This window comes from Mirounga angustirostris, unplaced genomic scaffold, assembly GCF_029215605.1.
Source record: "Mirounga angustirostris isolate CCGP_5_RB_7025 unplaced genomic scaffold, mMirAng1.0.hap1 SCAF_1, whole genome shotgun sequence".
Classification (NCBI taxonomy): Eukaryota; Metazoa; Chordata; class Mammalia; order Carnivora; family Phocidae; genus Mirounga; species Mirounga angustirostris.
This window is the reverse complement of record NW_026991709.1, coordinates 68,917,815-68,942,830: the sequence shown is the minus strand read 5'-3', so window position 1 is coordinate 68,942,830 and position 25,016 is coordinate 68,917,815. Positions and strand designations below refer to the sequence as shown.

Here is a 25,016-nt window from a genome sequence, read left to right as displayed (position 1 = left end):
AGTAGCCCAGGGTCTCCAGGTAGACAAAGGCAGGACATTCCAAAAGCTTATTAATTACCTCCTGGAAGCCAAGGGCCGGACTTCTCTTTGGGCAAGGTTAAATTCTTTACCATACAGCAGGATATTATGTCTACTAACGCTATACCTGGCATTGTCACTGCAGTCCATCTGCCTCTTGGTTGTGCTGTATGTCAGTATTTCCTTCTGGGGTCATGCAGGGGCTTCATGCAGGGGCTTCGAACCCTGCACAGAGGTGCAGTCCTTCCTTGTTCATTTTCACCTAGTATGAATGTATAATTTATTAGTGATGTGACATCCCCACTCCCAAGAATAGTGAAGATTTAAGCAGTGACTAGAGAAGCCATTTAAGTAGTCTTCCCTAAGGTGACATTCTGTTCTGAAATGTGACTTTTCTCTTTTTCCCTGGGGAAAAAAAAAGTTTAAATCATTATACTACGAATACATCACTGCCCATTGGAATGTAGAGCAATGTCACACAAAGCCGAAAAGGGTTTAATAACATCCCATGTTTGAATCCATCTTGTGAAGAATCAAGTGTGCCTGACATACAGGCTTTGAAGACAGGCACATCTGCATAGGTCAAGGTGTTGTGACCTTCTGCTGCCCAGAAAGGGTCCCCAGCCCCTACTGTTGGGGGAACAGAAAAGCAGGCATGGAACTTTATGCCCTAGAGGGGTTTTCTGCTTTCTCTGAGGGCACAAGGCAAACACAGGGAGAGTCACCCTTAATTTGCTCTCAACAAAGGGGCTCTTGACCCACGTAATATGATTTCCCATGGAGAGCCTTTTTGAAGAGGACCTATCTTTGAGCTAGGTCAACCCGCTGTAGATTGTGAGGGGTCTGCGTCGGGCCTGCCAGACCTGGGGTAGCTGAAGCCTTTTCAGTGAGGCTTGTTCACTCTGCAAAGTCCAAATAAACAGTTGCCTCTCAGTTTTTTGAAACCCTGGGTCTTAGGAGAGATCTGTTCCTTTGAAGATGTTTTGCATCCAAGGGTGCTGTTCTGAACATCATTTCCTGCCAAGATTTTCCCCACTGATTTACTATCTGCCTCTCTCCCTTTGTACTCGGGAAACAACAGAACAAGAGCAGGGAGGCATTTAAGAAGGGAACAAAAAAAGGACACCACTGCTCTGTAAAGCTGCCTGCTGATAACCTGGTGGCTGGAAAATGCCTGTTTTATCCTGAAAATAGGAAATCGGTTCTAGGTCTGAGGCTTTTATCTAACTCACAATTACCAACAAACCTGTTTTTCCTTTCAGTTAAATATGTGTTTTTCGACATTACCTGGTTATACCCGATCCACAGTTTATGCTTCTAGGTAAGTAACGGAATTACACTCATGAACCAATCTATACAAAGGGGAGACTGTTATAACATAGGCAACAGCAACAAAACTGGGCCCTGTTCTGACCAAGCCACAGAGTGACCCTGGGGCCAAGGTCACTGGACCTCCATGCTCTCCCATTCCCTTCCTGGAGAATGGAGATGCATTCATTTTCCAAAAGCCCTGGGCCCACATGTCATTTTAGGACAATTAAAAACCTACACACTTCGCCAACAGGGAGCCCAGTGCAGTGGTCATGTCACTGCAAACCACCTTCTCCTTGGCCTCCAACGTGACGCTGTTTGACCTGGCTGACGGGATGCAGAAATGTGTCAACTCCTGTAGGTCCTCTGCTGAGGTCTGCCAGCTCTTGGGATCTCAGAGGCGGATCTTTAAAGGTAAAGAACGGCCCTCTGGGAGGACCCTAACCATATGGTTAGGTACAGAGGCACTCGGGGCTCAGGCTCAACACGTTCATCACAGAGCCAGTCTGTGTTTGACATGGGTGTTAAGCGAGGGGCACTTGGGTGGCTCAGTCGGTTGAACATCCAACTCTTGATCTCGGCTCAGGTCTCGATCTCAGGGGCATGAGTTCAAGCCCTGTGTTGGGCTCCATGCTGGGTGTGGAGCCTACCTTAAAAAAAAAAAGAAAAAGATGGGGCGCCTGGGTGGCTCAGTCGTTAAGCGTCTGCCTTCGGCTCAGGTCATGATCCCAGAGTCCTGGGATCGAGCCCCACATCGGGCTCCCTGCTCAGCGGGAAGCCTGCTTCTCCCTCTCCCACTCCCTCTGCTTGTGTTCCCTCTCTCGCTGTGTCTCTCTGTCAAATAAATAAAATCTTTAAAAAAAAGAAAAAGAAAAGAAATGTGTGTCAAGCGAAAGGCCTTCATGTGTCCCTACCTTTGTACCCATGTACATGCACCCCCCCACACACAGCCTTGAAGTCCCCTGGTCTTTGGCACACTGCCTCTCCTTTTCTCCCGGACTTCATTGGTGTGGGAAGGGATACAGGAGCTGATAAAATGAAATCATTCTTCTTGACCTTGAAGAGTTCCAGCTCTCTCTGGGGAGACAAAGTCACACACAGAATATACATGCTTATCAATACCCCAAATCTCCATCATATAAAAAACAAAACAAAACAAAAAACCATGGGCAGTGTTACTCATCTTGTGTGTTTGTTTGCAAATTATCAATGCACAGAAATAAGACCAGAATGATGTAGGCCAGACTCTACTCATGGTGCCATTCGTGATGATTTCTCTTTTCTTGTTCATGCTTTATCTGTTTTGTCAAAGCTTCTGCAGTACATCTATGTATGAAGCAGATAAAAAGGGGATTAGAGACAACAACTTCATAAGGCAAATTTGGGTCTTGGAGAGGAAGTGTTGCCTCTGGGATGGGAAAACTTAGCTAGAATTAAAAAGGGGCTTATTCCTGCTGCTGTCTCGTCAATAATCAAAGTGAGCTCCGGTTAGCAAATTGTGCTACACAGTCAGGACTAGCGAAGGATGCGGAATCTGTGAGCCTCCCCATCAGGTGTCCAGACGCTGATGGAAGTTGCAGGGAGCAGGTTTGGTGCTGTATCTGCTGGAAGATCCAGGACATTCCCAGTGGCTCAGGGCTTTCTGAGTGCTGATCCAGAGGGCTCTCTTCGTGGCCCTATGCACCGCAGAGCCTGGGAGCTGGGGTTAACCCTGTACCCTATCGTAGACGCTGTAGCCTTAGCTCATTGTAAGGCTGTTATTCATCTGGGGGAAAAGCTAAGCCTTCTGGAACTGAAGTGGATGCCATTTAGCATCACTGGGGAATTAACTAAGTTTATGCCCCATTATACCGTGCTCTCAACTTCGAGGCAAGAGCTCTTTGATTTTCCTTTGTTTCTCTTGCCAGTGATTCCAAGGTCCCAGTTTTTCCTCCCCAGTGAGTAAGAAGGGGACCTTCCAATTCACTAAATACTTCGAGTACCTCCTTTGCGGTCAACATTGTACCAGGTTATTTTTATGTCCCTAGTAAATGCATTTCATGTCTTGCAAATCAAGTGGCCACATACTTGGATTGGTAAGATCCTGCTCAGAAGTAGCCGTGCCCACTCTCCGACCCCATTCTTTCTACTGCTTTGATGTGGCCTATGGGGAAGCCCCTAGCTTCCTTGCTTCCTTGCCGAGGTCCCATTCTTTGTTTTGTTTTGTTTTTTAAAGATTTTTTATTTAGTTAGTTGACAGAGAGAGACACAGCAAGAGAGGGAACACAAGCAGGGGGAGTGGGAGAGGGAGAAGCAGGCTCCCCGCTGAGCAGGGAGCCTGATGCAGGATTCGATCCCAGGACCCTGGGATCATGACCCGAGCCGAAGGCAGACACTTAACCGACTGAGCCACCCAGGCGCCCCATTTGTTTTGTTTTTTAAGATTTTCTTTATTTATTTTCTCAAAGCAGTGTTAGGTTCAGAGCAAAACTGAGAGGAAGGGCCAGAGATTTCTCATCTGCTCCCCTGCCCCGACATGTGCTAGTCCCCATTCTGTACCTCCCTTTTCAGAGCCCTTGAAAACAAAGGCAGCCATGCACCTTGGCTGAAAACAGGCTCACTTTTCTGGTTTTGCTCCCGGTTCTTCAGGTTCTTGTCCATACCCAGCTCTGTCTTGCCTCCCTTTCTGAGTGAGAGAGAGGTGGCTCTGATAAGCAGGGGCTGTCATGTTCCAACACCTGGGTGTTCCCACTGGGCTACTGGACCCTCCACTTCCTCACCTTCCAAGGAACTACAGTTCTCATGCCTCCGGAGGCTTAGAGTCTTTGGCAATCCCCCAGGGAGTGTCTCAGCCTTGGGTTTGCATAAGTTCTCATTGTCTGTCTGGCGGATGTTATGCCCAGGAACGACCATGGGAATTGTAGATGTAGAACAATCACATTGCCAGGCTTAAAATGAAAATGGGATTATACATGGTTGCATTTGGTGGATTTGTGACGGAATGTTCTCTAAGGATTTTTAGGATAGCGACTCCTCTGTTGCAGAGGCAAGGCCAACTTTCCTTGCTTCTGTGCAGGGAAGGGTTGCTTTAGCAGGCAAGTAGTATTTGCCAGCAGGCTGGATTAATGGGCAGGATGGAAGGAAAATGTGACATTGGCTTCCAGAAAATATCTAATCAGGCCAGGCAACTCAGGCCGGCTGCTGGACAAGGCCAGCACCAGCCTTTTGCCCCAGAAGTGTTTCTTTATATTAAAGCTTGAGGATTGGCAAAGCCTTCAAAAAGTTTAGAGGAGGGGCAGAGGGGGTTGGTCCCTCTGCAGTGCCAGCTTTGCAGCAAGCCTGGTGAGGTTTTCCATTTTCTTAATTTTTCTCGCTTAAATACCAACTTTTCACAATAAACAAAGGAAATTCTATCACACGCACAAATAGAGTTCTGCTTTAGCACGCCAGCTTCCAATGATAAAGACAGGAAATGCAGTGTTGAAAACCAAAGCTGTGTCCTAAACTTACCTCCCTGTGACCAGGCCGTACAGCAGGTGCCAAGCCCTCGGGACTCAGAAAAGGAGGTGGAGGCGGGGGCCCCGAGTGGGTGTCAGCTCACATCACTACGGTGGGGGCCGCTGTGCTGTGATAAGAGCTGACTCCTGGTTTTTGCACGCATTGGTGTCTTCCTTAAGGTGGGAGAGGGGAAACATGCCTCCCTGCACTATATACACGCACTGCCCTTTGGTGGCCTCTCCTGGTTGTGAACTTGCTCTTAACCTCCCGGCAGCAAGAGCAAATCTCAGCGTTGCCTTCCCCTTCCCCCTCCTGTAAAGACATTAGTGTTCGCTATCCAGTTAGTTGCCTATTTTTGTTCTACTGTGTACCCCACTTACATGTGTCTTTTTGTCGGGCCTGTCTTAGATAGTAAGCGTACCCTCGTCAGGTCTCGTGTATACATACAGAGAGGGTCTACTGTATGCAGCCTCAGGGAGGGCCACATGCCCAACAATGAATGCTTTTTGATAAAAAGGAAATACTTCTTTGTCACCCGTGACAGGAGCACGGCCCACGTGCCCAGAGCTGGACAAGCCAAGTAGATTAACATGTAGAAAGTCAGGCCCTAAAGAGAAGGAGGTAGCAAGCCTGAAAGAGACACTCCTCTGCCCACACCTGCCTTCCGTGGTGACAGCCTGGTAGACTGACAGCCCGACAGCACCTTCAGAGCATGTACTGAGCGCCGTGTGTCACCATCTCTGGGCAAGGTGATGGAGCCCCCGAGATGAAGAAGGCCCCCAAAACCCGCCAGTGCGGCGGGGAGACAGCCAGGGAACATAATTAAAGAACATCATGCTGGGGCAGCAGATGATCTGCCGTGCCGACCCTGGGAATCCATCCGTGGGCGGCAGGCTACCCTGTCTCGGGAGTGCATGGCCTCCCTTCAGGCCGCAGACTCAGAGCAGACCCAGACACAGCCTCCACTGGAGACAGGTCTGAGCCTCACCGAGTCCTAAGCAGGGCATGGTGACGTTTCCCGGCTCTGTGCTGGCTCCCGCTGCGGCGCTTTAGCAGGCAGCCACGGCAGAGAGCACGGCATCCGGGGCCGGGGTTGCGGTGGATGCTGGAGTCGGGGACAGCACGCCCTTTCTTCTGTCTGGGTTCTCTGTCCCACGGCATGCTTGGGGCCCCGGGGGCCTGGGGGCTGAGCCAGGGAAGGAATGGCGGAGGGGTCTCCAAAGGGGCTTCTAAAAGGAGTCTTGTACCAGGCAGGCTTTTTGGAAACTGTTCTCAGAGCCTCTTTAAATAGAAAGTTCATGCATCTTCGGGTTTGAAGTGGAGAAGCGTTTGTTTTATGTCACCGTCTTGCTTTTCCATTCTAGCGGGCAGCCTGTGCAAGCGGAAGACTCCGGAATGTGACAAGGAGACCTCCATCTGCACCGACCTGGACGGGGTCGCCCTGTGTCAGTGCAAGTCGGGCTACTTCCAGTTCAACAAGATGGACCACTCCTGCCGAGGTACTAGCAGGTTCTCGGGGCTCCTGCGGCCTGTCCCGGCACGGGGAAGATGCTTTTCTCTGCCCCAAGCCCTCTGCTCTAGGTGTGACGGTTCCAAACTGGGAGTAATTTGTTCTTGTCCTGTTGGCCACAGCAGGACTGGGTATGTTATCTCCGTAGAACAATAGCATTATCTCTGACTAGTGCACACTGGTCTGGCCCTTCATGTTCGGAGGAAAAGAAGACAGAATGGGAAAGCCCATGCCTAACTTCACTTAGAGAAGTTAGGAAAATTATTGTTTTAATTCCCAAAGCTTGATTCTGTTGTCTGCTAATCTTTGAAAATGGAAACCCAAGCACGGAGTCAGGCCTGTCCCTTTTATTTATTTATTTATTTTATTATATTTTTTTAGAGATTTTATTTATTTGACAGAGAGAGACACAGCGAGAGAGGGAACACAAGCAGGGGGAGTGGGACACCTCAAATCTGAGGTCAGTGCTCAGTCAGCGGGAGAGGGAGAAGCAGGCTTCCTGCCGAGCAGGGAGCCCGATGTGGGGCTCGATCCCAGGACCCTGGGATCATGACCCGAGCCAAAGGCAGACACCCAACCACCTGAGCCACCCAGGCGCACCAAGCCTGTCCCTTTTAGAGGCAGCTGTGGCCTCATGGACAAAGTCCTGCTGAGGCTTAGGAGAGTCAGAGTCCGACTCCACCTCACGGATCATGTATCTTCCTGGGCCAGACACTTTGCTTTGCTTGAGCCTGTTTTTCCTCTTCTGCAAAATGGGTACAGCGGTGCTCCCTTGGACATTCTAGAAATTGAGGAAGGCCGTGTATAGGGAGGTGCTTTGTAAGCCATCAGCATCAACCCTTGCTTTTCACCAGGACAGGGCTGAATTAGTGAGTTCTAGGTTTAAAGGTTTCATGAGGGGTGTAAGGGTGTAATTCTGCTAACCGTTTAGGTGAGACTCAAATTCGTTCAGTTTGAAATAAAGGGTGCTGCGGGAGTGCACGGCCAGAATGCTGCTGTAAAGTAAAATTCATTCAAGTCCAGCACACTGTGTCTCTGCCTCATAAAAGACTGCTGGAATTTATAATCCCCAGAAAAACGAGCAATCCCAAGGCCCTCGTGTAGCTGGCAGCATATTGCACCACATGGGAGTGTCTGCATCACAGGCTTCCTGCTTGGCCAGCACCTGCTGGGGACAGATGTACTGGACCCTGAGTGGAAGTCACATACTAGGGAAAGGTGACATGCCACTTCTTGCTATCAGGACCTCCCAGTGGAGACTGGCTCCATCAGGAGAGGATAAAAATACATCTCAGGGCCGTCGTCCTGAGCTTCAGACCTCCTGACTCAGGTTTGTACACAATGGCTTTGGAAGTGCGGACCTCTGCTCTGCACGCCGGCCCTGCCCTGGGCTCTGACCCCGTGTGCGGGCCAGCAGTCCTGAGGCATGGTGACCTCACAGCGTTGATCAGCGCATGTCAGTGTGCCCCTTTGATGCACAGAAGATTCCTAGTTCCATCTTAACTGGTTTAATGCAAAGTATTCCTTGCTCTTCTTGGAGACTGGGGCGTTGAGCCCCGCTTCATGTGGGAAGGTGACGTGACCTCTGCTAATTCCATGTGCTGGGGTGCTGGAGAGCTGGCAGGAGGGAAGGCGGGGTGGGTAGAAGTGGGGCCCATGGGAGTGGTGGCCCCAGTACACTGAGTCCCTGGAGTCTCTGACAGCCTCGAGAACGGCCCTGCCACCTCTGCTCTGGCGGCCCCAGCCACTTGCCTCTGTTTCCAAGTCAGCGATTTCTTACTTGTCTCGCTTGCAGACTAGCATTAGCGATAGCAGGACCGGCCGAGACTTTTCAATGCAATGACAGCCTCCGGCAACCATATGTTGATCAAGTAAGGACCCAAGATGCAGCATGAGGATACCTTGGTTGGCTCTCGGGCTTGTTGCCAAGGCCCTGCTAAGCCTCATTTCTGTAGTATCCTCGCTGGTTAGACTTTCATCCGTGGCCATCAGGCCTCTGATGAACGGAATTGGCAGGTCCTCAGGCCACAGCCCCGTTGGCTGGGTTCTGATGGGTTGCAGTGACATCTTCTGGCCATTGATGCTGGAGCACAGGGGTACTTAAAATAAGTCCCCTTTTGGACACCTCAAATCTGAGGTCAGTGCTCAGTCTAAATGGGGGCTAGGGGTATGTGGGTATGTTTTCTAAAGCTGTACATCAGCGAGCCTGTATTGTTCTTGTACACATATACGCACTCATTAGTGTTTCACATAAAAGAGCTTCACGGTGTCTTTACCAGACTTGCAAAGCGTCATATGAAATTAAAGTAGGTGTCCTTCCCACAGGTGTCTTAGCTTCCTTCCATCATGCAGGCCTCTTTCTCTCACCAGGCTGCAAATGCCTTGAAAGCCAGACCTGTGTCGAGAATATGCTTAGCACATTGTGGCCTTTGACAAATGTCTGTCGAATTAACAAATGGATGGCAGGGCAGCAAATATGATAGGACAAGAGTGGCAGGTCTTGGGAACAAAATGAGCCTTGAAGACTCCACCACTTATTTTACCAAAAAGGCCAGAAGACTTGCATTGGCTTGTGTCGCATGTCAGGAGGGGAAGCCCAGTCTGGGCACAAAGACTGGCCGTTGCTACACTCCTCTTGTCTTCAGTGCCCCACGGGTCACTGTCCTGCCAGTGTGTGGAGAAGAGGAGCTGGAACCTAAGATACACTGGAGCCTTCTGATGAGCTTTCCCTCCAAGAACCCCGAGGACAGCACCGGGCCCATGGCGGCACGCTGTCTTTGACGAATGACGGAACGAGCCCATTTGAAGTAAAGAAGTATTGTTACACCAGGAAGTCAGGCCCCTTCTGAAGCCAAGTGAAAACAGCCCAGCCCGTCAGCTCGTGGGCAGGACAACAGATGGACGTTCCGTCTGGCAGGATGACAGCCACGGGGTGGAAAGCTCCCACCCAGCAGATGAGGGTTGGGTGGGTCGATCTGATGTAAAAACATTTCCAGGAAGAAGTGTTCAGAATAGAACAGACTGGTGTGACATCAGCCTGCCTCGGTGCCGAGATGGATGGGGATGAGTCACGGGGATGCCAACCGTCCCTAGCAAGCTGCCTGCAGACAGAGCCGTGGGGCACCCAGGGCTGGCTCCCCGGCTCCCACAAACCACTGTAGCATGAGGACAGCCTGGGCCCAGTGCTTTCCACACCCAGGGAAGCAGGAGTTCTCAGCTTGTTCCTCAGAGGAGCCTCACCTGAGTAAGGCCAGCAGCAGTCTCAAACATGTCAAAGGTGTGGGAGGGCGCCTCGTTCCTCCTTCCCTAAATGGGATATGATTTTGCCCTACTTTGTTGCAAAAAATGCAGAAAGGTAGGCTAAAAGGTCCCACGTGTTTGCTAAAGGCAGGCCACTCACTCCAGCTCTGAGCTTCTTGGATACTGAGACAAAGAAAGAAATATGGTTTTAAAAAGAGCCAGGGTCCATAAAATAAAATACAGTTGTTCAGAGCATCCCCATCTTTTTAGGACCCAAGGCCCAAGAGGAATTTCTGTGGGGCGTCCTCCCTGAGAGGTTACTGAGTGGTATTGTGGCAGTGGGGTCCATGGCGGCCTGCGCTAAGTCCCAGGGACTTGCCCAGCACTGCTGCTTAGAATGGCCCTTCACGCAAGAGACTGTGGCTCAAGAAAGGCGCTTCTGCGGAGCCACAACGGTGCGGGCCAGGTTTTCAGCTCTCAGTGATCTGCTGGAAGGGTTTGCAGACTATCAAGAGCAGTGTTTTCTGAACTGTTCCAGTCAGCTCTAGTGATTCGTCAATAACCTCTGACAACAAAAGAGATGCTAGAAAAATGTAGCATCCAACATTAAACATAGAAGGAAGAACAGCAATGAGCACATCTACATCAGTTAATATTATCATGCACTAATCCGTAGCAGAGGATGCGGGACGTGGACGAGAGAGCTCCTGTCCCAGCCCCCAGGGTGTGCGCCCCCCCCCCCCGCCCCCGCCCCGAGCCGAGCATGCTGCCGACACTCACATCCCACTGTCAGCATGTGTGCTGTCTGTCTGGGGATCGCTGCTCTACGCTGTGTACCTTTTCTTATCTGTGATCTTTTATGCAGTGTGCATTGTACATTATTCATGAATCAAATTTCTATCACTTCTTGCAGCAATGAATTTGACGATGAGGCCATTTTTTATTGTCTGCTTTCATCCAAGCATGCATTATAGCTCATGCTGTTCTGTCAGCTTATTGTAGTGTTGAAAGTGTTCCGTGATCAAATAAATTCAGGAACTGCTGACCCACAGGAATGGCTGGACCACAGCCCTCCAGTCCATCAGCAGCACCACCAGAGGGTTCCAAGTTCCGTTCTTGGGTGCTGTGCTGATTAGCACTCACCTAGATATGTCCAGAATCCCCTGCACAGACTATAGATAGGGCGAGCATTCTATGAAAACTGAGGCATCCACCAGGACCATGTCCCAGAGGATATCACAGCTCTACTTCCTCTTGGAAGGGGCTGTTGGGGCCAACAGCAGGTTAAAGGTTTGACCTACGTTAAAGAAGGTAAAGCATTTGTCTTTGTGTATATGGAAGGATGTTATACAGGGGCCACAGAGAACTTCCAAAGAGAATTGCATGTGTTGGATAATAATTACAACTATAATCATTTATTTGGTGCTAACTATGTGCCAGGCACTGTGCTAAGCCGTTTACATGTCTTATTTTACATAATTGTCTCCAAGAAATGATAAGGTAGATATTACTATTGCTATCATGATCCTTTTTTTTAAATATAGATGGGAAACTGAGAGCCACTAAAAGGTTAAGAAAATTTTGTGATATAAATAAAATCTTTAAAAAAAAAAAAACTTAAAAGGGGCGCCTGGGTGGCTCAGTTGGTTGAGCGTCTGCCTTCGGGTCAGGTCATGATCCCAGGGTCCTGGGATCGAGCTCCACATAGGGCTCCCTGCTCAGCAGAAGTCTGCTTCTCCCTCCCCCTCTCCCCCTGCTCATGCACTCTCCCTCTTTTTCAAATAAATAAATAAAATCTTTTAAAAAAATTAACAGTTGAGCTCGCAAGTTATGGATAATTCTAAAGCTGTTTGTAGGCTTCTGGCTCTAGAATATTCTTGTGGACTTGAAGATGGCTGGTGTCTAATAACTGTCAGTTTGGGACAAGGGAGGTCAAGGGACATATTCATGGATATTCCTTTTTCTCTTTCAGCATGTGAAGATGGATATAGACTCGAAAATGAAACCTGTATGAGGTAGGCTCCATGCTCATTTATTCTGATGAATTTGTTACAAACTTTACCTAGAAGTTACTTGGATAGATTGCCTCAGTTATTTCTTTTGATTGTTGAAACTAATTCTCATTCTTTTTCTCTGTTGACTTGCAGTTGCCCATTTGGGCTTGGTGGTCTCAACTGTGGAAACCGTGAGTATGCAAAGATCTCGAGATTCGTGGCGCGGGGTGGGGGGGGAGGGCTGGCATGGTTTCCATGCACAAGGCTTGCGTCTCTTCCCCGTTCCATCACATCTCAGCTGCTGTGCTGGGAGGTATGGGGAAGGCAGAGCGCCCTCAAGGGCCTCCAGGTCTGACAGAGGAAATGATTCCTGAACAGCCCTGACTGTGGAGTGTTAATACAAGAAATTAGGTGGGAGGGGGACGTGGGAGGCAGGGAGGGAAGGAGCAGGAGGGGATGGAATTGGAGGTTTTGGAAGACTTCCAGTGGCAGGTGTGGAGAAGAAGGAATCCGGGCAGAGGAAACAACTTCAAGGTCTCAGGGCAGCCCGGGCTGGTGGTGTTCCGGGGACGGTGTGTGTGGTGGGGCTGAGGACAGAAGGAGAGGAAGGCCAAGTGGAGGGTTAGTTTGGCAGAGAACATGTGGACCGAGCTGTTGGGGTGTTTGCCAGCCAGCCCAAGACTTTAGACTCTAATCAGTACCCATTGTGGAAGCAGCGGGAGTCCCAGAGCAGGGCAGCAGCTGATGGAGAAAATCAGGTCAGGCTGCAGGATGGAGGGTGGATTCAGTGCCTTGAGAAAAAGAGTTGTGACTCGTTTCAGATCACTTTCACTGACATTTTCGGATATCCAGAGCTGAGAAATTAATGAAAGAAATTCTGGGATATAGGATATAATAGGAATAACAACATTCAGTACTTTATTTTAGGAAAGCTTTGACCCTCATTCTATAGATGAGTGTGCCTTAGACGTGACCTTATTTAACACGCGTCAAAGTGCCCGGTTCCTATTCCCCAATGGTATCCCTAACAGTATATGTCTTCACTGGTAGTTTCTTTGCTCATAAAACTTTCTTGTTAGTAAGTGTCATTATTGCATTTTCTTTGAGCATAAATGAAAAGTAAATAAAATGAAATAAGAAAGTAAAAAAATTCCGTACTTAGCTGACGTAAAGCTATGTCAGTGTGCCCAGCATGGAGCCACTTTGAGGCCAGAGTCCAGAGACTTGGAATTACATATCCATCTAGGATTACTGGTCATTTGGGGTATCGGCTTTATCCTTACTGCAAACTAGCAAGTGGACAGCCTAAGGGAAAGACTGGGGAAGCACTTCTGAAAACAAATACATTCAGAGTCCTATAGAACAGAGGGAGGAGCTCACAGAATTAATGTGTTTTTTTAAGTAATAGGCTGAGGCCCCGGCGTGGTAGACAGCCCTATCTTATTTAGGAATCCCCGGGGACACCTTGGTGTCATAAAAGCACTTACGCATCATTCATCATGATGGACCTGAGTCATCACACACCAAATGGTGTTCCATGCTACCATGAACTGGTTTTTACTCACAAAGCTTCTAACACTAAATGTGGGGGTGGGGAGGTTTCCCTCACGGCAGGCGATTCTGACATTTTCCAGAGTGCCAGACACCAGACATTAAGGTCTCAGTGTCCCAGGACTGCCCCTACTTCAGACAGTCCCAAGTCTAGGCCTCTGGTACTTCTGACCAGCCCGCTATAAATCTGAGGTTCCCATGATCCCCTCCTCACGTTCAGTAATTTGCTAGAGCAACTTACAGAACTTGAAGCTACAGTAGAGTTGACTCCCATGTGCAAGAAACTTAATGTTACCAGTTGATTATAAAGGAACAACTCAGAAACAGCCAAATGGAAGAGATGCATGGGCAGGGATAGGGGCATCTGCTCAGAACTTCCATGCTTTCCCAGGTGCATCACCTTCCCCGCACCTTTGTGTCTTCACCAGCCCAGAATTTCTCTGAACTTCACTGTTTAGGATTTTTAGGGGGGTTCCATTGTACAGGATCAATTGATGAAATCAATGGTCATTGGCCATTGGAGGTTGGAGGTGGGGCTGAAAGTTCCAACCCTCTGGTTGGTTCCCCTGGCAACCAGCCCCATCCTTGGAGAGGATGCTTCATTAGCATAAACTGAGGTGTGGATGAAAGAGGCTCCTTATGAATAACAAAAGATGTAACTCTCACCCCTTTCACTCAGAAATTCCAAGGATTTTAGGAGCTCATGCTAAGAAGGAGGAGTGAATACCAAATAGATACTTCTTATTATATCACAGTATCACAGGTGTACTCGGTTTAATAAGAAGAGGAAGTTACCATACATTAGGCTTTTTAAAAATTAAAAAGTAGTCAAAATTATTTTTTAATATCAGTGCTTGGAAAGGTAGGCTTCAGGAGCTCCTCTCTACTTGCTAGATGGAACTCTGCCTGACTAATGAAACACTTAATAAAGCCAATTAGATCTTCAGAAAAAAAAAAGTAGGCTTTAGTTGTTTGTTTTTTAATTGAAGTACAGTCGACACACAATGTCTCAGGTGTATGACATGATTGGACAAGTCTGTACATTTTGCTATGCTCACCACCTGTGTAGCTCCCATCTGTCACCCTACAGCACTGTTACAATACCATTCCCTATTCCCTGTGTTGGACCTTTTATTCCTGTGACTTATTCATCCCATAACTGGAGGCTTCAGGATTTTTTTTTTTTTTTTTTTGAGAGTTGGCTTATGTAAAACAGTATGGATAACAGTGTATGTCCTTTTCTAAAAATCACTAGACAAGCTTTCTCAACTGGGTTCAGGATGTTTAAATGCTTCTGTTCAGGAAGGATTTAAAGATCCTGTGCTTTACAAGGGCTGCCTGGGATATGGAATTACCTTGTTCACTTTCTAATGTGAATCTCACACCTCACTTAAAACCAGAACTGAGATGGGCGCCTGGGTGGCTCAGTTGGTTAAGCGACTGCCTTCAGTTCAGGTCATGATCCTGGAGCCCCGGGATCGAGTCCCACATCGGGCTCCCTGCTCAGCAGGGGGTCTGCTTCTCCCTCTGCCCTCTTCCCTCTCGTGCTCTCTCTCTCTCATTCTCTCTCTCTCAAATAAATAAAATCTTAAAAAAAAAAAACCAGAACTGAGCCATAGAGCACTCTTAAACTGATCACAGAATGGAGTAGCCTGCACACAAAATTAGGCAGAAGAAAACCTAGAACTTTCAATGTAGAAAGAGGAGGCTGAATAGTCAGGCACAACGTTTAAGCTATTTGAGACCTGTTCACTAAATGCTAGAATACTACAACTAAATGGTCTAGTTCTATAGAAGAGGTGGTTTTAGAGCTAACAGGCCCCACAAGCCTGCAAACCTGATTCTGAGACATTGTAAGTATTAGAAACAGAGAGGCTTAGATAATGTCATAGAGGATGGCTCAAGAATAATTTGAGGAGGGGCGCCTGGGTGGCTCAGTTGGTTAAGCATCTGCCTTCGGCTCGGGTCATGATCTCAGGGTCCTGGGATCGAGTCCCGCATCGGTCCTGCCTCTCCCTCTCCTGTTCCCCCTGCTTGTGCTTGCTCTCACGCTCTCTCTCAAATAAATAAATAAAATCTTTGGAAAAAAAAGAATAATTTTTTTTTCTTTTTTTTAAAGATTTTATTTATTTATTCATGAGAGACAGAGCGAGAGAGGCAGAGGGAGAAGCAGGCTCCCAAGGAGCAGAGAGCCCGACGCGGGACTCGATCCCAGGACCCTGGGATCATGACCTGAGCCGAAGGCAGACGCTTAACCATCTGAGCCACCCAGGCACCCAAAAAAAGAATAATTTGAGGGAGGGACGGAGGAAGGTTCAAGGTACAGTAGAGTTGTATCGCATGTGCAAGAAATAGAATAGAACACCCCTTCTGATGGCAGAGAGAGAGTGGGGGAAACAGGTGAGGAGTGTGGAGATGTGGCCGCCTCTGGGGTTGAACCAGCCATCTGCCAAGTCCTCCTGGTGCCTCCTGGTCCTGACAGGCCTCTCATGAACTGGTATTTCAAACCTCCTTTGGTCAAACAACTCTCTAAATAGGCTTTGCCAGAAAAGGCTTCAATTTCTCAGTGAATGGAAGAGTGATCCAAGGAGGGAGAACGGATCTAGGGGAAAGCCGCACAAAGGGTTGAGGGAAAGGGGAGAGAGCTGCAGGGCATTGTTCTAAGTGGCATTTAGTGATTTTTTTTTTCAGAGTTCATTAAATACTATCGACGTCTGGAGATGATATACCCCTACATCCATTGACCCTTCTGTAAGTTCCTGTGTCCCCCCATTATGTTTGTGGGGTCTTGGCGGTAGCCAGGATTTCTCTCTGATCTGAGACTTCTTCGCCTTCCCCTTTCATCCAAGTTGTCATCAGTATGTCCAGCAGGGGGCAGGCTTCTGTCTGGATGGCTCTCTCCCAGCCACCTTGTGTTGGTGACTTAGGTTAACTCCTGGATGGTGTGTGGATGTCACTGTGTGATTCTGATCATCTGTTTTAGTGTTGCCAAGCAATGAATAGTGACTGATAATAAATAGCACCTGCCACCCTAGCCCTTGTCTGAGCTCTCTGATCAGTCCTCAGTGTTGGTTAAGGAATGGGAAACACCTGAATTTCACCCCCTCTGTGGTGATGGCACCTTGTGGAATCTGTGGCTCATCACTCATTGTTTTGTGTCCAATAATAGGGCCCTGACCACTCGCCATTGTCACTTCTGTTGTCGCCACCAAAGAGAGTGAGTGCCTTCTTGGGGCTACGGCTTAGGCTAGATTCTTTGCAAGCAAGAAATTCTTCTTCTCTGTGCAGATGACTTGGGGCACAGGCCCTACCCAAGCCCAGTGAGATGGAGAGCCCAGCTTTGTTTAGTCACAGTCTTCAGAGTCCCTCATCCCTACATTCCTGGGAGTGATGCAGCTCACTGTATTCTGGGTTTAGGCATAACCTATGGCCTGCCTTTCTACAAGTTTCTGTTAGCTTTCTAGTTGTGTGCAGATTCCCTCCTTGTTCCGTCAAGCTGGAGGGGTCAGGACAAGGCTTCTCCCAAGCCCTTTAGTCTCGGAGGTAGCACGGGCCAGCTGGACTCCTGTGGGCTCCTGGCAGGGCCGGCCACCTGCGCCCTGACAGCCATCCTCCAGCTCATGTCTGCACCTGTCCCTGCACTCCTTTTTATTTTCTTTCCATGTCACCTATGTCTGTTTATACGGCAGATCCAAGCAAGTCTGCCTTCTACCACTTGTCCTGGCCTTAGGATTCTCTTACAGACCATCAGCAGAGGTGCCCCAGGCTCCCCGTGCCCCGCCTTCTCTCTTCTCTCGGGCGCACATTCCCTCCTCTGCCTGGGTTTACACTGGCTCCCCTCGAGTCTCCTGCCGCGTCTCAGTCTGCTTCCCCTCTTTTCACTCTTTAAAATAAATTAATGTGGTTGTCTCATCATAAAAATAACACATGCCCATTAATTTTCATTTTTAAACTCAAGTTAATTAGAAATAGAAGTTGAGGGAAGAAGGAAAGTGCAGTCACCCATTAAACACCACTGTTCATACCCTGGCCTCTCCCCTGGCCCACACACCAGCAGCGCCGGCTTCATCCCCACTCCAAACCAACAGAATCAGAATCTGAGCTTTAACCAGACCCCTCGATTTGATCAATATGCAGATTTGTATGCATATTAAAGAATAAGAAGCACTGGTATTATATATCTTTCTAGAAGTATATATGTGTGTATCTCCTAACAGAACATAGTGTTTTGTAACCTTTTAAGCCTAGTAAGCTGTGCAATATTTTCATTTACGTAATTTTATAAGGTCACTTTCAAAAACTATGGAATTCTACTCTGCAGATATACCATTCCCCTCTTGCTACCTTTTTAACGTCTTTTTTTTTTTTTTTAAGATTTTATTTATTTATTTGAGACAGAGAGAGCGCACAAGGAAAGGCAGAGGGAGAAGCAGACTCCCTGCGGAGCAAGGAGCCCCATGTGGGGCTGGATCCCAGGACCCTGAGATCATGACCTGAGCCGAAGGCAGACGCTTAACTGACTGAGCCACCCAGGCATCCCTTAATGTCTTTTTTTAAATATTCTCATCCTCCAAGCCATTTTTCTGTTTTGTGGTTCTTTTCACTTTGTGATTACAGAACTCACATAATTTTCCCAGATTATCTTTGGCTGCAGACATTTTTACCCATCCCTCTTTTATGTTCACAACATGCCTTTTGGTAGGGCATTCTTTCCATTCAAAGGTCCTGTGCTCCCCTCAGCAGAGACTTCTTCCCCACCAGCCTCCTAGCATGGCCTGAAAGGATTTAGAGCCTGTTTTCCCCATGTACAGTCCTCTTCCTCGGCTTCCAATGAAACTAGGATGTTCAACTTAAAGATCTACATTGTCTTCCCGCCCATCCCACCGTCTGGTGGCAGGTGTATAAAGTATCTTTGAAGTGTGTTCAGTCTGTTGTTACACTAGGCTTCAAAAAGATTCACACCAGTGGAAATGCTGTGTGTTGGCAGGAGTCAGTCACTCATCACAGACATCCAGGATGACAGCACTAAACTGCTTAGGAGGGAAAAAAAAGATAATTGTCCAGAAGTCAGCTGGAAATCTCATTCACCTTGAAGCCAGCATCTCACGCAGTCTTCACTGGACCTCAGTGTCAGAATGGAAAGGAAGCAGGCCTTGGGAGAGGGGAGTCCTGCTCTGTGTCTGCTCTTGGGCATGGCCACATATGGCCTATAGATGTGAGAAAGACACATTTCAAAAGGCACAGAGAAGGAAAATATGCTGTGAACAGAAATTCTAAAGGAAAGCTGATGCAAAAGGAATGGAAAGATTTAAAAGGCAAAATTTTAACTGTGCATTACTGATGAGCTCAGTGAGGGGGGCTATGGGGAGAAATGAATGAATTTTAAAATAAAACTAATGAGGGGTGCCTGGCTTAGTAAGTTAAGCATCCAACTCTTGATCTCAGTTCAGGGTGGTGAGTTCGAGCCCCAAGTTGGGCTCCACACTGGGCACGGAGCCTACTTAAAAAAGTGATAATGAAATAAGGTAAAACTGGGGCTCCTGGGTGGCTCAGTCGTTAAGCGCCTGCCTTCGGCTCGGGTCATGATCCCAGGGTCCTGGGATCGAGCCCCGCATCGGGCTCCCTGCTCCTCGGGAAGCCTGCTTCTCCCTCTCCCACTCCCCCTGCTTGTGTTCCCTCTCTCGCTGTGTCTCTCTCTGTCAAATAAATAAAATCTTTTAAAAAAATTTAAAAAAAAAGAAATAAGGTAAAACTAATGTGGCCACCTAGAAAGGTCTAATGGGCTCAAGGGTTTTAAAACAAGGTGTATTGGTTGGTTCAATCTGACACCATTTCTGATGTGTGTTTTTTCCACGCCACCAAGCAATTAACTCACTTCTGACATTTCTGATCTACCTGGACATAGCGTCAGATCCCACAAGTTGAGGGCTCAGTCCCATAAGACCGTCCCCCTTCTTCATCAGATGCCAACTGCAAACCCAGGTGCCTGTTACCTGTACTTCTGACCAACCGGCTATAGACCAGTGGTTCCCACGATACCCAGCTTGGGTTGGATTAATCTGCTACAGTGGCTCACAGAACTGAAAGTAAATAGTTTGCTCAGTAGATCACTGGTTTATTATAAAAGGATGTAACTCATGATGGACAGCCAGATGGAAGAGGTGCATAGGGCAAGGCCTGGGGAAAGGGTGCGGAGCTTCTCCCAGCGAGCCACTCTCTCCAGCTCTCTGCATGTTCACCCACCCGGAAGCTCTTCCAACTCTGTCCTTTTGGGTTTTTATGGAGGCTTCATTATATAGGCACGATTGATTGACTAGGTCACTGGCCGTTGGTGAACTCAACCTTCAGCCCCTCTCCCCTCTCCAGAGGTCAGGAGGTAGGAACTGAAAATTCCAACCCTCCAATCACAGGGTTGTTCTCTAGGCAGCCTGCCCCCCTCCCCTTCCACCCCACGCCTCAAGTGTTTTCCAAAGGTCACATCGTTAATATAACAAAAGACATACCTTTCTGTTCTCTTCACTTAGGAAATTCCGAGGGTTTTAAGAGCTCTTTGCCTGGAAGGGGAACAAGACCACATATATATTTCTCATTATAAATCACAGTATCACAGTTGGCTAAGGTTCTTCTGGAGTAAATAAGCCTCGCTAGCTTAAGCAACAAAAGACCGTTTATGGGAAGGATCCTGGGGTGTGTCATGGAATTCCAGCATCAGGAGGAATAAGAATCAGGGAATTGTGGGGAACCACAGCAGCTGGAGGTTGGGGGCCTACTTTTCAGGGTACACATTAACATGACTCCACCTTCATCTCTCATCTTCGCTCTTTGCTGTGTGTGTCTATGTACAGGCTTTCCCTCCTTCCCAGAGAACGTGACTGAAAATAGACTCCCCCGAGAGCTTCAAGTGCATGTCACTGATTCCACCATTTTGAAAGAGAAGGCCCTTGTGCTCGTGCGCTCTCTCTCTCTCTCTCTCACCCTCTCTTTCTCTTTACCAAATTGAGATTCCCGGGAAGGAACTGACTGATCCAGTTTGGATCCCGTGTTTACTTCCAGACCAGTTAGCTGTAGCCAAGGTTGGTGCTACACATTCAAGCATGACCCCCTGTAACCGCCTTGGCCATAAACCGCACACGACGGGGTGAACGTTCCCAGGGAGGGGCTGGCTACGTAGACAGTCCAGTAGTAGTTTCCAGCCCAAATGAGCATAGAAGCAAGGACAGATGTCGCCTGCAGGAAAGACCAAGGCCCGCAGCGGGCTCCCAGCAGCAATGTCAGCAGTAGCAAACTATGACCAGACCAAACCACAAAAAGAATCAAGAGAAGATAAAGACCATGAAATATCAACAAATGTTAGAGAGGAAGACTAAGAATTCCAAGTTCATCATTCTGGAGAATCTCTTCAAACTAGACAGGATAGGACAGATAAGCCTAAGATGACATTCCCTGCCTTCTGTCTCACCGTAATAAATAAACATTCAGAGCTCCACAAAACTATAAACGTTATAGTTGATGTTGATTGAAATCCCATGCACTTGTTTGTTTGTTAAAGATTTTATTTATTTATTTGACACAGAGATAGAGCACAAGCAGGGAAAAAAGCAGAGGGAGAGGGATAAGCAGGTTCCCCACTGAGCAGGAGCCCCATGCACGGCTCCATCCCAGGACCCCAGGACCATGACCTGAGCTGAAGGCAGATGCTTAACCAACTGAGCCACCCAGGCGTCCCTAAATCCCATGCACTTGTGATCATTATATGGCCTCATAATAAATTCAAAGTCAGTCTTAGGTTCAAAGGATCAGTTGTGGTTCATGAAGTGACTTGATAGCAGATATGAGAAAAAAAAATCTGGGTTGTCTTGTCCATAAGCTGATTACAAGTTCCCAGTAATAAGAGCTAACTGCCAAAGAGCACCAAACATACTCTAAAAAAGCATACGTATAAGGGTGCCTGGGTGGCTCAGTCGTTAAGCGTCTGCCTTCGGCTCAGGTCATGATCCCAGGGTCCTGGGATCGAGTCCCACATCGGGCTCCCTGCTCGGCGGGGAGCCTGCTTCTCCCTCTCCCACTCCCCCTGCTTGTGTTCCTGCTCTCGCTGTCTCTCTCTCTGTCAAATAAATAAATAAAATCTTAAAAAAAAAAAGTATACGTATATATATAAAATAAATTATATGTATATGTTGTATGTATGTGTATACACACACAATTTCTAGGTTGCGAGGAGGTTGTGAGTGTGTGTGTGTGTGTGTGTGTGTGTGTGGTCATATGAATAACAGTTGGGAAGTATAGGAAAGCACAAAGAAGAAAGTAGAAGTTAGCCATGATTTCTCGAGGCAGTGCCAACCTCTGAATGTTTCGGTAGGATCCCCTCCTGGACATTTATGCTCATGTGCATGAGGTCTTTTGGCTTTCAGGACTGGTTCTTGGCCACACATAGTTTGAGAAGCACTGGCCTACTCCATCTGTGCCTTTCTTTAGACAAAACTGCGTGTTCCAGGGGTGCCTGGGGTGGCTCAGTTGGTTAAGCATCCAACTCTTGATTTCAGCTCAGGTCCTGATCTCAGGGTCCTGGGATCCAGCCCCCGATCTGGCTCCCCACCCAGGGAGGAGTCTGCTTCCTTCCTTCTCTCTCTCTCTCTCTCTGCCTGCCCGCCCCCCGCTTGCACAAACTGTCTCTCTCTCTCAAATAAAAAAAAAAATCTTAAAAAACAAAACAAAACTGCTTGTTCCAAAGAGGACTCTGCCACAACTGTGGCCACTTGCAAGGGTCACTTCTAAAATAAGCACCTGCTTGTTTTGCTAAAAGTGGGAAAATTTGAACTTGGTGTGGAGGGATAAGCAGGAGTAGACTTCCGTCTTTCGTTAGGAACAAAGGAAGTCAGTGTAGGATTTTAAAGCAGAGAAATGGCATGATCAGACTTATTTTTTTAAAGGAATGGGCAAGACAGGGCACAGAAAGGTGAGTTGGGAGGTGGTTGCAGTTGCCGGGTCAGGAATTGATGGTGTTTTAGGGTGGTGTTGGTGGGGATAAAGAAACGTCAACAGATTCAAGAGATTTTGTTAAAAGTGAAGCTTGAATACATGTGTCAGGAGGTGAAGGAGAGAATTACCTTATTCCATGGTTTGGCTTTGTTTCCTGTATGTCTTCATACCGATGGTTTTTCAAGATAATCAGGTTTCTGTGCTATTTACTTAAATAAATGATAGGTAAACGGTTGAACGGCTTCTATTTGCTTTTATTACACAGTCTGCTTACTGTCAGCTCTGACTTTACCTGAATACCCTGCGCCTTTTAATTATATTTCCACAACAACAAAAAATCAATCTAAATACTTAGCAGGCTTTATTGAAAATATCAGTTTGCCAGAAATACACAGGTATAAAACCATTGTTCATTACATATGTGGGAGCTTACTAATATGACTGCTAATATTTTATATCTACTATATCACCATCAATTCAAAAAATGTAGAAACAACACCAAAGGGTGGTAAGTAGCCAAGAAATGATTCTTGTTTTCTCCATTACTTAAAAACAAAACAAAACAAAACAAAACACACTTTACTGGAGGCGTAATGTACACATAATAAAATGTACCCATCTTCAGTGAGGGGAAAAAAAAGTAGGAAGGATAGAATCTTAGAAGATAGAACTGTTATTAAAACCAAACAGATTTAGTTTTTGAAAACTTCATGCATGTCCTTTAGTTTTCTCTTTTTACCATGCATTGGTGAACGTGATCTCGGGGCTGGTCTACAGGTAGAATTTGCATTCCACCCACCGTTCTAGGAGTGGCTGAGAAAGGAGAAGTCTTCTCCAAACAGAGCAGGCAGGGGAGGAAAAACAATTTTCCCTCTACCCTTCTAGAACTCTACCTCCCCCCATCAATAAAAGACAGATTAACAGGAGAAAAAGAAAACAATTTTAATTACATAGCACACACAGGAGCCCCACAAAGATGAGACACGAAGGCAGCCAGATGTTTGAGGCTTCTGCACCCTTCTGAGTTAAGGAAAGGGCTCGGTGTCCGCGGCTGCCAAGGGCGGGGGTGGGAAGCCACCAGGCAAGTGAGAGGAGGAACTGTTTGGTAAACAAAGGCTGCCCTGCCCAAACCTCAGGCTCTCTCTCTGGTGAAAAGGTGATCTCTGGTCAGAGCTGCCTTCCTGGTAGGGGCCCCTTTTCTAATGTAAATCTCCCTTACAAAAGGGTGACTCCCGCTGTTTTCAGAGCTTCTCCCGAGCGGTAGTTTCCTGAAAATAATCGGTTCAAAATAATAAGGGTGCCAAAGAGGACTATTTTGGGTGGTGTATCCTGCCACCCTCCAACAGAGCCAATGCCAGAGCTAGCCCGTCACCAGCTGAGGCGCACGGTCATAGCTGTGGGGTGAGGAGGGGAACTCTTCTTTTGTGTTCATTTATTTCTCCATTATTACCTCTCACCTGTCCACTTTTCTCCTTTTTGACCCTGTTTAGCTTATCAGCTGATCACTGTGGTGATCGCAGCAGCAGGAGGTGGGCTGCTTCTTATTCTAGGCATCGCGCTGATTGTTACCTGCTGCCGGTGAGTGAGTGACTGGGGGGTTCACATTCTAATTCTCTTTGCCTCTGCTAAGCAAGGGTCAGTGTTTATTTTAAAGAAGGTTTGGGCTGCTTTACAGTACTAAATCATCCTGTGTGACTGAACCATTAAAAAAAGGAGAAAAGGAAATTCTTGATAGATAGTGCCATTGAGAAAAGACAACAAACGGGACTCTTATTTCCTTTACTAAAAAAGAATATCCCCAAGCACAAGCAACAAAAAAGTGATAGATTGGATGTCATCAAAATTAAAAACTCCTGTGCTTCAAAGAACCCGATCAAGAAAGTGAAAATACAACCTAGGGAACAGGAGAAAGTATTTGAAAATCATATTTCTACTAAGGAACTTGTGTCTAGAATATATAAAGAATTCTTACAACTCAATAATAAAAAGGCAACCGCATTTAAAAATGGGCAAAGAACTTGAATAGGCATTTCACCAAAGGAGATGAACAAATGGCCAGGAGACACATGAAAGGATGCTCCACATCATTAGCCATCAGGGAAATACAAGCAAAATTGGGAAACCCACTAAGATGCCTATTTAAAAAACAAGAGGGGAGTGGGGGGATGGGGTAACTGGGTGATGGACGTTAAGGAGGGCATGTGATGTAATGAGCACTGGGTGTTACATATATGACTGATGACTCACTCACTGACCTCCAGCTCTGAAACCAGTAATATATTATATGTTGATTAATTGAATTTAAATAAAAAATAAAAATAAATAAAAATAAAAAACAAGGAAACAGTAAACATTGGTGAGGCTGTGGAAGAATTAGAATGCTCCTACTCTGCTGGCAGAAACATAAAATGGTGCAGCCCCTCTGAAAAAGTCTGTCAGTTCCTCAGGAAGTTAAACACAGCGTCGCCATATGACCCAGCACCTCCACTCTGACGTACATACCACGAGAAGTGAGTATGTGTGTTCACACAGAAACATGTACAAAAGATCACCTATTGTATGATTCCGTTTATATGAAATGTCCAAAATAGGCAAATCTAATAGGGCCAGAAGGTAGATTAGTGATTGCCTAGGGCTGGCAGGTGGGGGGTGGGAATTGGGGAGTAAGGGGTAAGGGGTTTCTGTTTGGGTGATGAAACTGTTGTAAAAATTGATTGTGATGATGGCTGCACAGTTCTGAATATACTAAAACCATCGGCTTACATACTTCAAATGAGCAAATTTAGAAGCAAACAAAGGTGAAGGGGTTAGCTGAGCTATTTTGGCAGTAAGCAAGCTATAGCAGGCACATGGGGTGAGCAGATGCTCAGCAGCATGCTTGGCTTTGGGCCGCTTGGAAGCCAGTGCATTGGGAAAAGGAAGAGTAAGGAAGAAGT

At 47.2% G+C, this 25,016-nt stretch overlaps 1 protein-coding gene across 3 annotated transcripts in view; it reads left to right on the top strand.

The window, feature by feature from the left end:
* HEG1 (heart development protein with EGF like domains 1) overlaps positions 1 to 25,016 on the top strand; it is an 85,802-nt gene that overhangs the window by 51,570 nt on the left and 9,216 nt on the right. For all 3 annotated transcript variants that reach the window (XM_045903021.3, XM_045903020.3, XM_064572818.1), the window contains 6 exons: positions 1,281 to 1,339; positions 1,583 to 1,743; positions 6,171 to 6,305; positions 11,529 to 11,571; positions 11,704 to 11,741; positions 23,571 to 23,658. In XM_045903021.3, the coding sequence (XP_045758977.1) occupies positions 1,281 to 1,339; positions 1,583 to 1,743; positions 6,171 to 6,305; positions 11,529 to 11,571; positions 11,704 to 11,741; positions 23,571 to 23,658 (524 nt within the window). The remainder of the gene's footprint in view (positions 1 to 1,280; positions 1,340 to 1,582; positions 1,744 to 6,170; positions 6,306 to 11,528; positions 11,572 to 11,703; positions 11,742 to 23,570; positions 23,659 to 25,016) is intronic.